Here is a 15,107-nt window from a genome sequence, read left to right on the forward strand (position 1 = left end):
TAATTATTTTATTTAAAAAAAGAAGAAAAGGAAAAAAAAGAATAGTGACCCCTTAGATCTGCTATTTTCACTACATTGTGTGACAATATTGAAAGATGAACTAAGGCACTAATTTAATAAAAAAGAGCTCATATTTAAAGTAATTTAAGGTTTCTGCACAATGATATTAGATGGTTACGTTTTCCAGAAGTTTACCCATCTAGCCTGATTTCAGACTCAGAACAGTCCACTCTGAGAGTGGGCGGTTCTATGGGCTGAAAAACTCTATGTTTATGCAAGAACACAGAAATAAATGTATATACTGTAGTGTAGATAGATCTAGAACTAAACAAATAACCATCTGTTATTAACCACTAAACAAAACACCAAATGTTCCATCACTGAATTTGCCTAGTTTTGTTTTCTTAACTAACAATGCTGACTGTCATATACATATCATGCAGTTTAAAGGAAAACAATAATGTGTTATGAATGTGGTGGAAATAGCTGTTATGTAACTGGAAAATGCAAAATGACTGGACAGTACAGAATGTTAACTAACAACAGCCAAATGAATAGATTACATGTTCTACACATTTGTAATCATTATCTGGTATAGATTTGTTTTCTTTCCCAGGGAAGCTAAGAGGGATCTTGTGAGGAATAGCCTCCTAGCCATTAGAATTCCTTTAGTGATGAGACCCCAGGGAATCTGTAGGCTTTGTAGAGAATCATTTAACCTGGTCAGAGAATAAAGTGGGAGCAGAATATGGGTTTTATGTTAATCTAGTTCCCATACTTAAGCCAACTCTGTGGATTTGACTCTCTCTCTCTCTCTGTCTCAGTACACCATTTGGAACTTTGTGCCCAAGAATCTGTTTGAGCAGTTCAGGAGGATAGCCAACTTCTATTTCCTCGTGATCTTCCTTGTGCAGGTAAGAGATAGGCACGCACGCACGCACGCACGCACGCACGAACGCACGAACGCACGCACGCACGCACGCTCGCACGCACACACACACACACACACACATGCGCTTCCAAGCACAGTACGCTACTCCCCTCACTCACAGGGACCAGTCATTCGTGGCCTCAGCTGTGTGTGTGTGTATGTGTGACTCACTGACTTAAAAAGAAAACAGAGGCATCTATAATATACTCACTCAAATACATTAAGTGACATATCTGCACATCATGCACATGCATGACTAAGAACAAACCCTAGGAGTTGAGCCTTCAGCATGCATCAGTAAACCTGGGATAAAATAAAAGCATTTTCTGTCAAATTCTTCAGCTGCTCTTCATTTGTGCTGGCCTATCGGCTTGACCCTGTCTAAAACAGCCGTCATCTCACCCAATAACTTGTCAGTAAAACGACATAAAAAATAATACCACGGTTTGCAGTGTTGACATTGACATTTTATGTGATAGCTGAACGTGTTCTTGCAGTTCTATTTTGCATTCCTTGCTGCCTAGAATCCAGCTTGGGAATCTTTCAGTGTCAAGAGCACCATTTACTGTACATTTGCTGCTATTATTTTAGGGTGTTGGTGTAAATGTTTAATGTATTTTGTAGTTGTGTGCTACAAAAGGCTATATGAAAGCAAGTCATACTGCTCATAGAATATATTGGTAAATGTTTTCAGTTGGAGAAAATGTGCAGGCTACGCACAATGCAGTCATTGCTGTGACGCGTCATTGCGCCAGATTTATTATGCACCGCAGCACCATACATTGTGAGCTTGGCAAACATCATACATTTAATCATAATAAACGTAAACAATTGTTGTTGCAGGGTTCGTTTAGATATTCAAGTGATGTTGCTTGATTTCATCCTTGCCAATGTAAAAAACTAAACTTTGTATTGCACCTGCATCACAACATGTTTTCCACTGTGGTTTGTTTGACCTTTAGAGGAGATGTGAGAAGTGAATAATAAACCTTCCAAACACTGACGTACACTTTTGAGGTTTCCTTGTTTGACACTATCGACTACTATACCGTCCTGTTGTTTTCTCTATCAAGCTTTTAGATTGCCTAGTTTACTACTAGGCTTCTTGTTGTTATGAATCAATAGCTTTGGCTGCAGTGTTATTCACGGAAACCTCAGTTGGGCTTGGCATCTGGTTGCTATACTACAGTATAATAGCAGCTATAGCAACAATGACATGTTGTCACCAATGCATAACCTGCTGGTGATCTGTCTGTCTGTCTCTCGTCATCACCCCCCTCATTCTGAATGCTTCGCTTGCTTTATACTTCCCATTTTTATTCATTTGCCTCTCTCCATTTCTTTGTCTACAGTTGATGATAGACACCCCTACTTCCCCAGTCACCAGCGGCCTGCCTCTCTTCTTTGTCATTACAGTAACTGCCATCAAACAGGTGAACACACACACACACACACACACACACACACACACACACACACACACACACACACACACACACACACACACACTTAACTTCCCCTCTTTGCAAATATGGAACTACAGTAATGTAAACGGCCCTGATATTAAATACAGTGGTTGTTAATGTACTTTTAATAACTACTGCCACCGCCTGCAGTATTATGCTCACCATTACCATATTGTTATTCTGGGATTCTACTAGAGTACTTCAGCATTCTTACCCTAATTATTTTAATATATTGCAACCTTTGGCGGAAAGTAAGGAAATGCATCCCATGATTAACCCTGATAGGGTTTTATGAGGTTTTATGATTCATGAAGACACTTACTTACAATGCAACATTTAACCCATTAAACCATTTTTTTATATATTTAACCATTATACCGGAAAATACAGAAATACAAGCTCACATCGTGTCACTTTGTGCCAGCTGCGAGTTTATGCATCTGCTATTTTTGAACAACAATTAGTAGGCATTTGTAGAATCGGCCTCAGTTCTTTGCTCTGCCTTTGGTCTTTGTTCGAGCCTTTGGTGGACTGGAATGACTGTCAGGCGCTACAGTTGATCAGTCATTGGGTGACTTTCATTTAAGGGCTCTGAGGATTGACTGACACATCTGTCAGTCACTGGGGCTGTCTGGTCATTGGCTGATTTCTCTCCTAGGGCTATGAGGATTGGCTGAGACACAAGGCGGACAACGAGGTGAACGGCGCTCCAGTGTTTGTGGTTCGCAGTGGAGGTCTGGTCCAAACGAAATCCAAGAACATCAGGGTAAGACGGGCTTGAGCATACTAGTAGTGCTCATTACCGCCGGAAGTAGCCTCGAATAACCAGACAATATCACAGCCCGGATATTAGTCTGGTTCTCCTCAGTGTTCATTTATTTTTCTTCAAAGGGGCGGTTACAAAAGGATTCAAACAGACTCTAATGGTTAGACCTACAACCAATCAGGGTAGCACAAAGGTGATACACCCACACCACATTTGCATACTGGGCCCCTGGTTCGTTCCTCACAACTTGTGAGACGTGAAATATTTGAATAAGTGAGTGGGGCCAGACCTAATCTGCCAATGGCAATTTTTCTTTGCAGATTCGTCTGGCTACATGAGGCTACCTACCCCCAGGTGCTGCCCCCCTAGGACAGGAGGGGGAGTGGTGTTTTATGTAAACAATAGTGGCAATTCAAAGCAGTTGTCCTCAAAACCACTCCTGTCGCTGTCATTAGAAAGGAGGGAGTGTTTTATAATCACAGCACCAGAGCTGCACTTACTACAGCTGTATATACAGTATTATTGGAATACATTATTACACATTATAATTTGAATGAAATGAAATCACTTACGCTACCTTTAAACAAATGTATTTATTTAATTTTGATACATTTTATTATTTTTATTAACACAAGAACAATGGCTTCCAGTATAGCATGCTAACGCTCCAGGAATGAAAGCCTGTAGTTTCTATTAGCTTGGATTCCCCATCAATGATGCCACTGGTAGGCAGGTTTCTAAACTGTCCACAACCCTCCCCTGAGACACGAGTGAATTGACATAATGAGCACAAATGTTATGAAGATTGGTTGAAAATTGTTTAAGTTGTCCTTTAAGTGGTCAGATGGGTCGGCCACAAACTCTTTTTGACATTTTCAAGAGGGCTCCGGTCTAGAAAACGTTGAGAACCACTGGCTTAAAGACCAATTACCAGTGGCCACAGCTAGCTGCAGTACATTCAGCTGTTACATTCCAAGGGTTAGTGTGATTTCCATACAGTATCCTAGCTTTCTAGGTTTTGACATCGTCTAAGGTGGAGCATGATCATGTGAATAATCACATAAAATGGATCATGTATCTATGTGTGTGTTTGTAAACACAACGACACATGGTTTTGTGTGGATGTGTAGGCCTGTCGCAATTATTACATATCGCCTAATCTCAATTATTTAGTGCGTGTGGCTAAAGATGCGTGTGGATAAAGATGTTTGTATCTCTAGTTGGGGGACATAGTGTGTGTGTGGCTAAAGATGTTTGTATCTCTAGGTGGGGGACATAGCGTGTGTGGCTAAAGATGTGTGTGGCTAAAGATGTGTGTATCTCTAGTTGGGGGACATAGTGTGTGTGGCTAAAGATGTTTGTATCTCTAGTTGGGGGACATAGTGTGTGTGTGGCTAAAGATGTTTGTATCTCTAGTTGGGGGACATAGTGTGTGTGGCTAAAGATGTGTGTGGCTAAAGATGTGTGTATCTCTAGGTGGGGGACATAGTGCTAAAGATGTGTGTATCTCCAGGTGGGGGACATAGTGCTAAAGATGTGTGTATCTCCAGGTGGGGGACATAGTGTGTGTGGCTAAAGATGTGTGTATTTCTAGGTGGGGGACATAGTGTGTGTGGCTAAAGATGTGTGTATCTCTAGGTGGGGGACATAGTGTGTGTGGCTAAAGATGTGTGTATTTCTAGGTGGGGGACATAGTGTGTGTGGCTAAAGATGTGTGTATCTCCAGGTGGGGGACATAGTGCGTGTGACTAAAGATGTGTGTATCTCCAGGTGGGGGACATAGTGTGTGTGGCTAAAGATGTGTGTATCTCCAGGTGGGGGACATAGTGTGTGTGACTAAAGATGTGTGTATCTCCAGGTGGGGGACATAGTGTGTGTGGCTAAAGATGTGTGTATCTCCAGGTGGGGGACATAGTGCGTGTGACTAAAGATGTGTGTATCTCTAGGTGGGGGACATAGTGCGTGTGGCTAAAGATGTGTGTATCTCCAGGTGGGGGACATAGTGCGCGTGGCTAAAGATGAGACGTTCCCAGCTGACCTGGCGTTGCTGTCCTCTGACCGTGCAGATGGCACCTGTCACATCACTACCACCAGCCTGGATGGAGAGACCAACCTCAAGGTGGGTGTTTGGCTGTCTTATAGAACTGTCTTATAGAACATGATTTGGGGGAGGGGGTCCCCAGATGACAGTAAAAGTGACAATTTAAGGACTTAAGACCTTATTAATATCTGAAAAAAGAAAAGAAACATACTATAAAAACTGGTAAAATATTGGCCAAAGATTGTGAAAATTGCAGATCTATAAGCAAGTGCTTGTCAGGGTGCAGGGGGGGGGGGGCACCCAATTTGAATATGATTATTTAGGGGGTTCACAGCCTGAAAAGGTTGAGAACCACTGTTATAGAACAGTAGTTCTCAACCTTTTCACATTGAGAAACCTGACGTTGAGAAATTGTACAACTCTGTATTGTAAATTGTAATACATTCTATTTTGATGTGCATTGGAGTGCCAAAAATGAATGTAATATGTATGGAATACACATTGACACAGTGCTGCTGGCAACCTTTGTCTGTGTCTACACAGGCGTGCCTTCTAGTTAAACATGTAAAGCCACTCTTCACAGCTCACCCTCAGGAAACAAACTTGACAGGGCTGACATTCAAATGAAATGTAATCGTAAACGTGAGCGGCGTAAAATGTGGAGACTATTAAGCCAAGATGTGTATTACGATTTTAAGCCGATAGACGGCAAACAACTTGTCCGTGTAGATTTCCTCCTCCTGCTGTGGCACTGCACCATGCTCCTTGTAAGATTAGGCAATGTAAAGGAGACACTGTTTGCTGATCCTTAACAAAAACAAACACACACACACTGGTTTCAGACTGTGCTTCATCGTGCTAGCTAGCTAACACAAAGAAACAACTGTTTCTCTTGCCTAATGGGCTAACGAACAAACATCTAAATAAAGAACACTGACTGTTCCTCTCTAGCTGTACTGTAGTACTGTAGTGTATTGGGGTTGTGGGTGAGCCAGCTTGAAAAAAAAAACATGTCTTATGAGGTCACCGTGTCACTTGTGAGGTGACCATTGACCACCACATCTGAGGTTATGCATTCATTAGAATGAGACAGGTGTAAGGTCACAGTGACGTTGACCTTTGATCAGTTCATCCTTGAGTCCGAGTGGACATTTATTCTAAATCTGAAGAAATTCCCTTAACACTTCCACAGCCTGCCCAGAATGGCTGTCGGTGGACTAGCCGGAAATTTCTATTATTGTATTATGATCTGAGACAGCATTCATTGTATAAGACCATCAGCGCGGTCCCACGTTCTTCTTTTTTCCCCATCCTGATCGGCTGTTGTTTACTCACCAGCGAACTGTCTCGATCTGCATTGGCATATAGTGGGGATTTTGCCGGAGGCATCTTCCTCCCTGTGCACTTCGCGTGCACGATCCGTGCACATCGATGTGGGCGCATGTGATCATCTCCGTATGTACAGTCCATGTAAACATTTTCATTAGCCTACCCCCTAGGACTAAGGCTAGGCTAACGCTAGCGTCTATACAGTAAGTCTATGGGACATAGTACGGAAAATCCCAGTCTGGCTAATTCAAGTACAGAAGAAGTAGGCCTACGGTTTAATCCGGTTTTAATATTAAGTGGCTCCCCGTGGCTGAGAAAGAGTTAAGGTTTCTCTTAAGATATCGCGCTCTACTAAACAGACACCCCGGGCCACGGCTGTCACAGGCAGAGGTGTAAAAACAGGTGATTTGGAGGCAGGTGTGTGAGAGAGATGGAGAGAGCAAGACTTACTGGCATTTCATGGACGCAATTATATTATTGAACCCATTCATTTCTATTAAAAGTACATCATAATTGATAAGATAACCGATCCTTTCATTTGTAACGGTTGATATAAAGTAGCTCCTCTGGTGAGTTTAGTGCAAGAGGTAGAGTGAGAGAGAGGGAGAAACTGCACTCACTTAAGGCAAAAGAACATAGTTCAATGTCAATGTTGCAGACGAACAAAACACTTGTAAAACCCCGCCCACTGCAGGAGCGTGTTGAACTACTCAAAGAGCTGCATTCATTACAGAGTAAGTCACCTTATAGCGAGGGTATCAACTGATTGTCAGCTGTAGTCAGTGCGCTGTGTGCAGGAGCAATCTTTAACAGACTTTAACACCGACATCTCCCTGCGTAGTCTGTGATATTCAAGACAAGTCAGCTTAGTAGCTTGAAACAAATGTACAGGAATGACACAAGGGGAGATCCACATAACCTTTTTACCAGTAAGACTCCCTAAATCGGGAGATAAGCGACCGTCAGGTCGCATATAAAAATCGGCCTGATGGTGTGCTAAATGGGACAGATCCATGTTGATGACATGACTGTAGAGATGCTGTGTACTGCTTTGCATGATTTTAGGGCAAAATCTGTAGGAGCAGTGTCCAAAAATGTGTTAAAAAAAATCGGCCTGAAGGTGGCGCTAATGTGTGACAGATCCATGTTGATGACATGACTCTAGACATACTGTGTATACCGCTTTGCGAGATTTTATGGCAAAATCTGTAGGAGCAGTGTCCAAAAATGTGCTTAAAAAATCAGCCTGATGGTGGCACTAAATGTGACAGATCATGTTGATGACATGAGTCTAGACATACTTTGTACCGATTTGCGTGATTTTAGGGCAAAATCTGTAGGAGCAGTGTCAAAAAATGTGTCTTGCAAGAATCGGCCTCATGGTGGCGCTAGAAGAGGGCCATGTGAGAAATGAGGGGTGGGGGAGTTTGTGGTACAGTGTATGACTGTACGGCTTTGCATGATTTTAGGGCAATTTCTGCAAGAGCACTCTCCAAAAATGTGTTTTTCAAAAATCGGCCAGATGGTGGTGCTAGATTTGGCATGGATCAGGGCAACGGTGGCGGAGATATGAGTAGGGGGAAAGTGTGACATGTGATGAGTGACATGGCAGAGGGAGGGACGGAGGGACTGACAGCCGGTGTAGGTTTGGATAGTATACAGTAAGTGTAAGTAACTGTGACCTAGCGGTCGCAATAAGGAAAAGTGGCAATTTGCTAACATTAGATTCCACCAGCCAATATAAATAAGCAGTAATAGAGGCAGTAGCATTCTGATTAGAGAAAATTAGGTAACAGCCTCAGGCAGGTGTTGAGAAGAGAGGAGAGGAGAGAATTAAAATGCACATTTCCTTTCAACTTGAAAATCTGAAACTAAGCCCTTTAGCCCCAAGAGAGAGAGCAGGGGAGATAGAGGCAATGAGATACAGAGGGGGAGGATAACCCTAATCAAAAGGCAAATGGTGTTTTTTTTTTTTTTTGTGGTAACGGCATCAGCAGTAAGACCTTAATCTATAGTTGGGGAAGCAGAATACTTGAGCTGTGAACAGCGAATATAATAGCTATTACAAGTAACACTCCATTCAAGGGAACCACAAAAGTTGTGAAAAAGGTAAAAAGCTCTATATTCAGACAGTGATCATTTGCTATAGAGCAGCAGAAAATAAAAGCATATTTAGTCCAAATCTGTTGCCAGCTCACAAATTAATCACCGACCGTGTGTTTTTCTCTGTCTCGGCCGGCAGCTGTAGGCTACTGGCTGGGTTGACTGTGAGCAGGACCTCCCCGGCTCTTTAATGTGATCCGCAAATTGATCAGAGTTTGTTGAATCATAATGCCGATTCGGTGGACTTATTTAGGCACATACTGTACGAGAGATAAAATGTACACAGGGAACCCTCCAACGTTAATTTACCGGTGTCTGAGAGAATACAAATGCAAACTCGCTCTGAGTTACAAAAACACCCGAAACGGCTGTATTGCTTTTCATGGCTCAATAAGTTTGGTTTATACTTCGACGCATCGCGCGTCGAGCATCGCCCATCTGCAAGCCCAGTTGTGTGCTTGTAAATCGCTGATACCGTCATTCTTCGAAGCATAACTCAGTATAGACTCGGGCATAGAAGGAGGAAGGGAAGCTCACCAGTTGTAAGAGCAGCAGCAGTCAGCAGATCAGTTCTATGCTCTGGGCGCAGAGAAGCAGTGCACATGGAAGACTCTGTTGACTTGCATTGAAGAGTGAGTTTTGCGCATGCACAAAACTCCACATTGTGAGTGAATGGTGTCTCTGTGCACTAGATTTCAGCGCCCACAGCATTACATTTAGACAATGTACAGTAGAGTGGTTCTATCTACATTTAATGGCAGATCATACATTTCAGTCACTAGTCATTAACTATATAATAGTTTCCTTGTTGGTTTGATCATTTTAAATATATATAAACGGCCATGTTTATGAGCAGCAAATTCAGTTCCTGTGTGCCTCTGTAAGTGCTTGTGTGTCATCTCCCCGGTGTTGCTGGTTCTCTGTCGGTTGGAGCTGGATGACGTCCTCTTCACGCCGGCCGTGACCCCACTTATTTTCCTCTTTCTTTATAAAGAAATTAATACAAAATTGTACAACCCAACCGCCACCTTCCTGCGATATCAATTGGGGTCACGACCTAGATAGTTTGAGAACCACTGCTATAGAGTGTTTGTTCAGTAACATGGGGTCTCCCAATAAATCCATCACTTTAATAAACAGAAAATAAATTGGGAGCGTTGCCAATTTCATCCAATCTGGAGAGAGTACTCATTTAATCAGCTTGAATTTGATAGTGTTCCTGTTTAAATTTTGTCTGCTCATTTCTTTGTGTCAAAACTTCCAGTTTCACTTGCTTATCCTGTATGAGTTCTCTCTCCCTATTATATAAAATTGGTATCTGACGTGTAAACACATATATATTCTATTTAATAGAGAGCTGGAGAGACAGGGATGTTACTGAACAAACACTGAGCTATTTAACACTTACTTTAACAAAAGGAAATGACTTGGTGCACCTTTAATTAGTATCATTGGTAACATGTGTGAAGGAAGTACCGGTAACATTACATAACTATTTATGTCAACATGGCTGCCATGAAAAAGGTCTATTGTGTTAAACACAATAGACAGGACGGGAATCAAACCCAGGCCTCTGCGGTGGTGGGCGAGTCCTTTACCTCTGCTGCTGCACCCTTGGACCTTGGATACCCCATTTCAAAGTATACTTAATGTAATACTACACCGTAAACTGCTACGGAGATTCCTGGTAGACATCATGTAATAATACATCTATGTAATAATGCCATAGACCGGCTATACCGGCTGCAATAAGAGAGGAAGTGTCCGAGATCTTACAGTGACATTTCCATCCCTATAACACATCCTATCTTGTTAGCCAGGTGCCTCCTGAGGCCATTTCCCTAGCCAGCAATCCTGCTATATTTTTAAGGAGCCTCCGTCCGTCATTCTGATTGGCAATTTTCTCCTCAGTGGGTTGAGCAACTCATCTGAACTTCACAGGCATTCACTATTAACTCTTATTGTGCCTATCCCGAACTAGTTCGGGATAATTATTAACGTCCTGGGTGCCTATCCCGAACTAGTTCGGCTTTTAAAAAAAAAAAAAACTTTTTTTTTCTTCTTTTTTTCGAGCCGGGCCGCCGGCCGTCATCTGTTTACACGGCCCGCGAGAGCGTCGCGCCGCCGATATTTACCATCCACTCCAATGCAATCCAGGATCTTTAGAGCTCATTTTCTCTGTTCCATGCATATCCATGAGGTGTGCAAGGTTTAATCATGGCTAAATCGCCGAAAATAGGGCTTCTAAAATGCTTGGTAGCCAATAGCTAACTTCAAGCTAACTTCATCCTGTCCCTGTTCATGCACAAAGGAAAGTGTTCAGGCGCGTCATGGCTGCGCACGGCTTGTGCATATACAGCGCTTGTCTATGGTGGATTCTATGGCCATTGGGTGCCCTCTAGTGGTGAAAAGGTGGCACTGAAAGGGTTAAGGGCTTTTCAGAGCAGCGGTTGCCGCAGGGGCTCCCGCTAGGAACAGCGGCGGCCGCACCGCGGTGAGTCACAAACACACTCGCTCAGTGAGTAAACGCTGCGCGGTATTTCACAAAGATGAACACAATCCATCTCTTGCCGCCCACGTGCGCATGCACGAACGAGCACGCTCGCGGGGATTTCACGGGAACGCTACCGCTCGCCTCGCTGCCTCTAAACTTCTCCGCACGGCTGAAATAGCCGCCCGCCTCCCATTGAAAGTGAATTACTATGAGGCGGTGACCGTATACCGTCTGGAACCCCCTTTATGCAGACAGAGCACATTTTTCCTCAAAGTGTAACTATGCATACAGAGCGCATAAGTCAAAAGCGTACTGCGCACAATCCCTGGAATCCCACAATTCCTTTTTAATTCCTGAAGTTGTCTTTATCCCCAACTGTCCCCACGTCTGGTTTCTCCAGTCAGTGTCCCGAAGGAAAGCCTTCCTCAGCTCTCTGTTTGGTTTCATGGTCGGGTCAACATGTGAGGTATATTCTACACTTCTGCAGAGGGGAAGTGGCTGACTCAGTCGGATGAATTATACATCGAGGGCTCTCCGTTCTAGAGCTGCTCAGTGATGACTTATCTCTTTCTTAACTTGGAATAGGATATTTCCCAAGGATGAAGAGGTAACGGAACGGTGACTCGCTGCTTTGTGCCTTTGTGGACACCTGCTATGACTCTTTTCTGTCCCCAGTATTCACTCTATGTGTGTGTGTGTGTGTGTGTGTGTGTGTGTGTGTGTGTGTGTGTGTGTGTGTGTGCGTGTGCGTGTGCATGCAGACCCACTACTCCGTTGCAGAGACATCAGTGTGTCAGTCAGTGTCCAGACTGGAGGCTCTCCAGGCTGTGGTGGAGTGTCAACAACCTGAGGCTGACCTGTACAGGTAGACAAACATACATACAGTACAGGTCTTTGAATTCACCTCAATCAGGAGTCTTGGTTGATTTAATAGGAGGCCAAGCAGTTAGAATATAGTTGCTGTTGGGCAGAAACCTCCATATTCAAACTTTTTGTCTTTTTTTTTTTTCATAAATGAATGCCCTACTTGATCATACTACAGTGGCACACAAACGTAGCAGATCCACAAGCAGCACAAAGCCAAATCTTTCAATTTGAATCCTGAAAAGTAACAGTTTTGGACCTATGAGGTTTCCACCTGACAGAGATGATATTCTCATTTAAACCACTTAAATCCTTTACTGGGGTTCCCGAGGGCTCTGTAATAGGTGCACTCTTTCCCTCTCTACACCAAATCTCTTGTAGATCAGCTCATTGAATGTTCCCTCCAGAATAGGTTTTATGTATGAGGTTAAATGGCTCCCAAGTCCACCATGTTGACTTCTACTGCAAGTCTAACTGGCATGCAGGACCCCATTTCCACTCACTCAACTTCACTCCCACACTTATCAGCTAATGACAAATGTATTTTTAGCTCAGAAGATTGTTTAGCTAGCAGTTTTTTTCCATTACCCATCTCTCACACACACACACACACACACACACACACACACACACACACACACACACACACACACACACACACACACACACGCACACGCACACACATGATCCTACCCTTTGTCTTCATTTCACTCCTTCCTCGTCCCTCCTATCTTCTGTCTTATCTCCATCCATTGCTGTCTCCTCACATTCACTCAGCAGAAATGCTTCCTGTGTTTTCCAGGTTTGTCGGTCGGATCACTGTGACCCACCAAGGGGAGGAGATTGTCAGGTGAGACCAGAATCATCTGCAACAACAAACAAGCTACACGTGCCACAGCGTTTACATATGCTGTGTAGATATCGTACTGTACAAGGCAGGTGACAAATCAAAGGGAGACACCCAACATACTGTAAAGCAGGGGTAGCAACCTTAGGCACGGGTGCCAACATTGGCACAGGGGAGGGTGATCACTGGCACACTGGCAGAAGTGTGAGAGAGAGGATTTGTATTTTAAAAGCAATTTTTTTTTAAAGGTGGTCACTAATACACCTAATTTACAGCAAATTACATCCTGCACATAATTCTACATTAATTAAAACTCTGAACTCTGACTGAGGAGGTGGATTATAGTCTAATGATTGTTACAACAATGTCCTGCCAATTTAAATGATGGTGTGTCTTTAAAATGTATGTTGACATGGCACACTGACTATCTAGAAAATAAAAACATGGCACTTCATTTCAAAAGGGTTGCTTACCCCTGCTGTAAAGGGTCTTAGGGCCACCACAAGCTGCCAGAACAGCTTCAGTTCACCTTGAAATAGACTCTACAGAAGAGATGGAACACAAGTCTAACAAAAGATATTCCTTCATTTGGTGTTTTGATAGTGGTGGAGAGCGCTGGTTAACATGCCAGTCGAAAGGTGTTCAATCAAGTTGACGTCCAGAGACTGTGAAGGCCATAGCATATGACTCGCATCCTTTTCATAATCATCAAACCATTCAGTGACCCTTGAGCGCTGTGGATGGGGGTATCTTGGGAGAGACCACACTCATCATGATAGAAATGTTCCATCGGAGGATTAAAGTGATCCCATAAAATAACTGTGTATTGATTTGCAACCAATGATCTTTTCCATCTAAGGGGGCAAGTGGACCCAAACCTTAACACGAGATTGCCCCCCACAGAATAACAGAATCACCTGACCCCCTCAAAGCCAGGATGAAGCATTCAGGCCTTTACTATTCTTGGTGTATGCCACATTTCACCTACCTTCTTGTGGATGACTCATCTGACTACGTCTCTGTAGATCAATGCCTATTGTTTTTGCAACACTGAACTCTCAAATGTGCATTTGTCTTTGTAATGAGGGGTTTTATGCAATGTAACTCTTATTATAACATCACTCTACGTGGTTGTCGATGAACTGTTCTCACTGGCACAGTCTGGTCTCATCCTGCATTAACATTATCAGTCACCCTTGGATGAGTTGCTCTTTTGTTTGTCCTTACATATCGCTTTAATGCATGAGCATCACGGTCATTAAACTTTCAACCACAATTTCCAACCCATTTACTGATGTCTGTCCTATAGTTCCAAATGCAGATGTAACTTTAGTCACTGATCCCATTGAAACACAAGCCAGTTCAGCAGTTTTTGTGACTTCAGCTTTTGCCATCGGACATCGGTGCTCCAGTAATGCACCCTCTTGGATCACTTAGATATTTTTCTCTGGCCATCTTAAATCGAGGTCAACTGGGCATGCTTATAGCGTTTTATACATGCCATAGAGCATGATAGGATGTTAATGAAATGTCTTACAATGAATGAATACCACCAATATTTAACGTGTGTGCGCCAAGTCACAACATAGATATGAAAGTAATTTATCATAAATATGCATATTTACATTAAGTGTGTGTCTGTATTTCTGTTAGACCACTGGGACCGGAGAATTTGTTACTGCGAGGAGCAAGATTGAAAAACACCAAAGAGATTTTCGGTGAGTTGATGATATAAATTAATGCCAGATTGAATGGGTTCCTGAAACCAAATGTCCAGTGTTCAGAATTCCTCATTAATCTAGAATGGACCAATCATTACCGTGCATTTTAACAGTCGGACGTATTTTCCGGAAGTTCATTATTTGTCAATGTCTATTTTGGACAACATCGCCTAGGATCAGTCCACTGATCATCATCAGTATTCAGACAGGCTTTTGCTGAATACAACAGCTCTGCATAATATTACCAAGGGTGCTTGGTTTTGCTATGCACATGTATATACTTAGTAGAGGGCATTTTTCTTTACTAGAGGTAAAGAAAAGCTCTACCATCTAGAGTTTGGGCCGCTAGTCGGCACTCACACCTATGTTCCACAATATGGAGATCGCTGATATTATCAGTTTTGTGCCCATATATGGAGCTGAGTGATTTGCGCTTGATGCTACGAAGATCACATTGAGGTTAGACAACACACTCCATTTTTGGGCGTAGCTGCATTGGGAACTCCTTATATGTCTGACTCCGAGTCATAATCCGGCACTCCCAG

At 43.0% G+C, this 15,107-nt stretch overlaps 1 protein-coding gene across 3 annotated transcripts in view; it reads left to right on the plus strand.

The window, feature by feature from the left end:
• The window catches only part of atp11b (ATPase phospholipid transporting 11B), an 84,615-nt gene that overhangs the window by 17,119 nt on the left and 52,389 nt on the right, over positions 1-15,107 (plus strand). For all 3 annotated transcript variants that reach the window (XM_080736487.1, XM_080736486.1, XM_080736488.1), the window contains exons 3-9: positions 825-914; positions 2,284-2,364; positions 3,056-3,163; positions 5,154-5,282; positions 11,892-11,995; positions 12,797-12,844; positions 14,495-14,559. In XM_080736487.1, coding sequence (XP_080592613.1) covers positions 825-914; positions 2,284-2,364; positions 3,056-3,163; positions 5,154-5,282; positions 11,892-11,995; positions 12,797-12,844; positions 14,495-14,559 — 625 coding nt within the window. The remainder of the gene's footprint in view (positions 1-824; positions 915-2,283; positions 2,365-3,055; positions 3,164-5,153; positions 5,283-11,891; positions 11,996-12,796; positions 12,845-14,494; positions 14,560-15,107) is intronic.

This window comes from Nannobrachium achirus (genome assembly GCF_963921795.1).
Source record: "Nannobrachium achirus genome assembly, chromosome: 1".
In the NCBI taxonomy this organism is placed as follows: Eukaryota; Metazoa; Chordata; class Actinopteri; order Myctophiformes; family Myctophidae; genus Nannobrachium; species Nannobrachium achirus.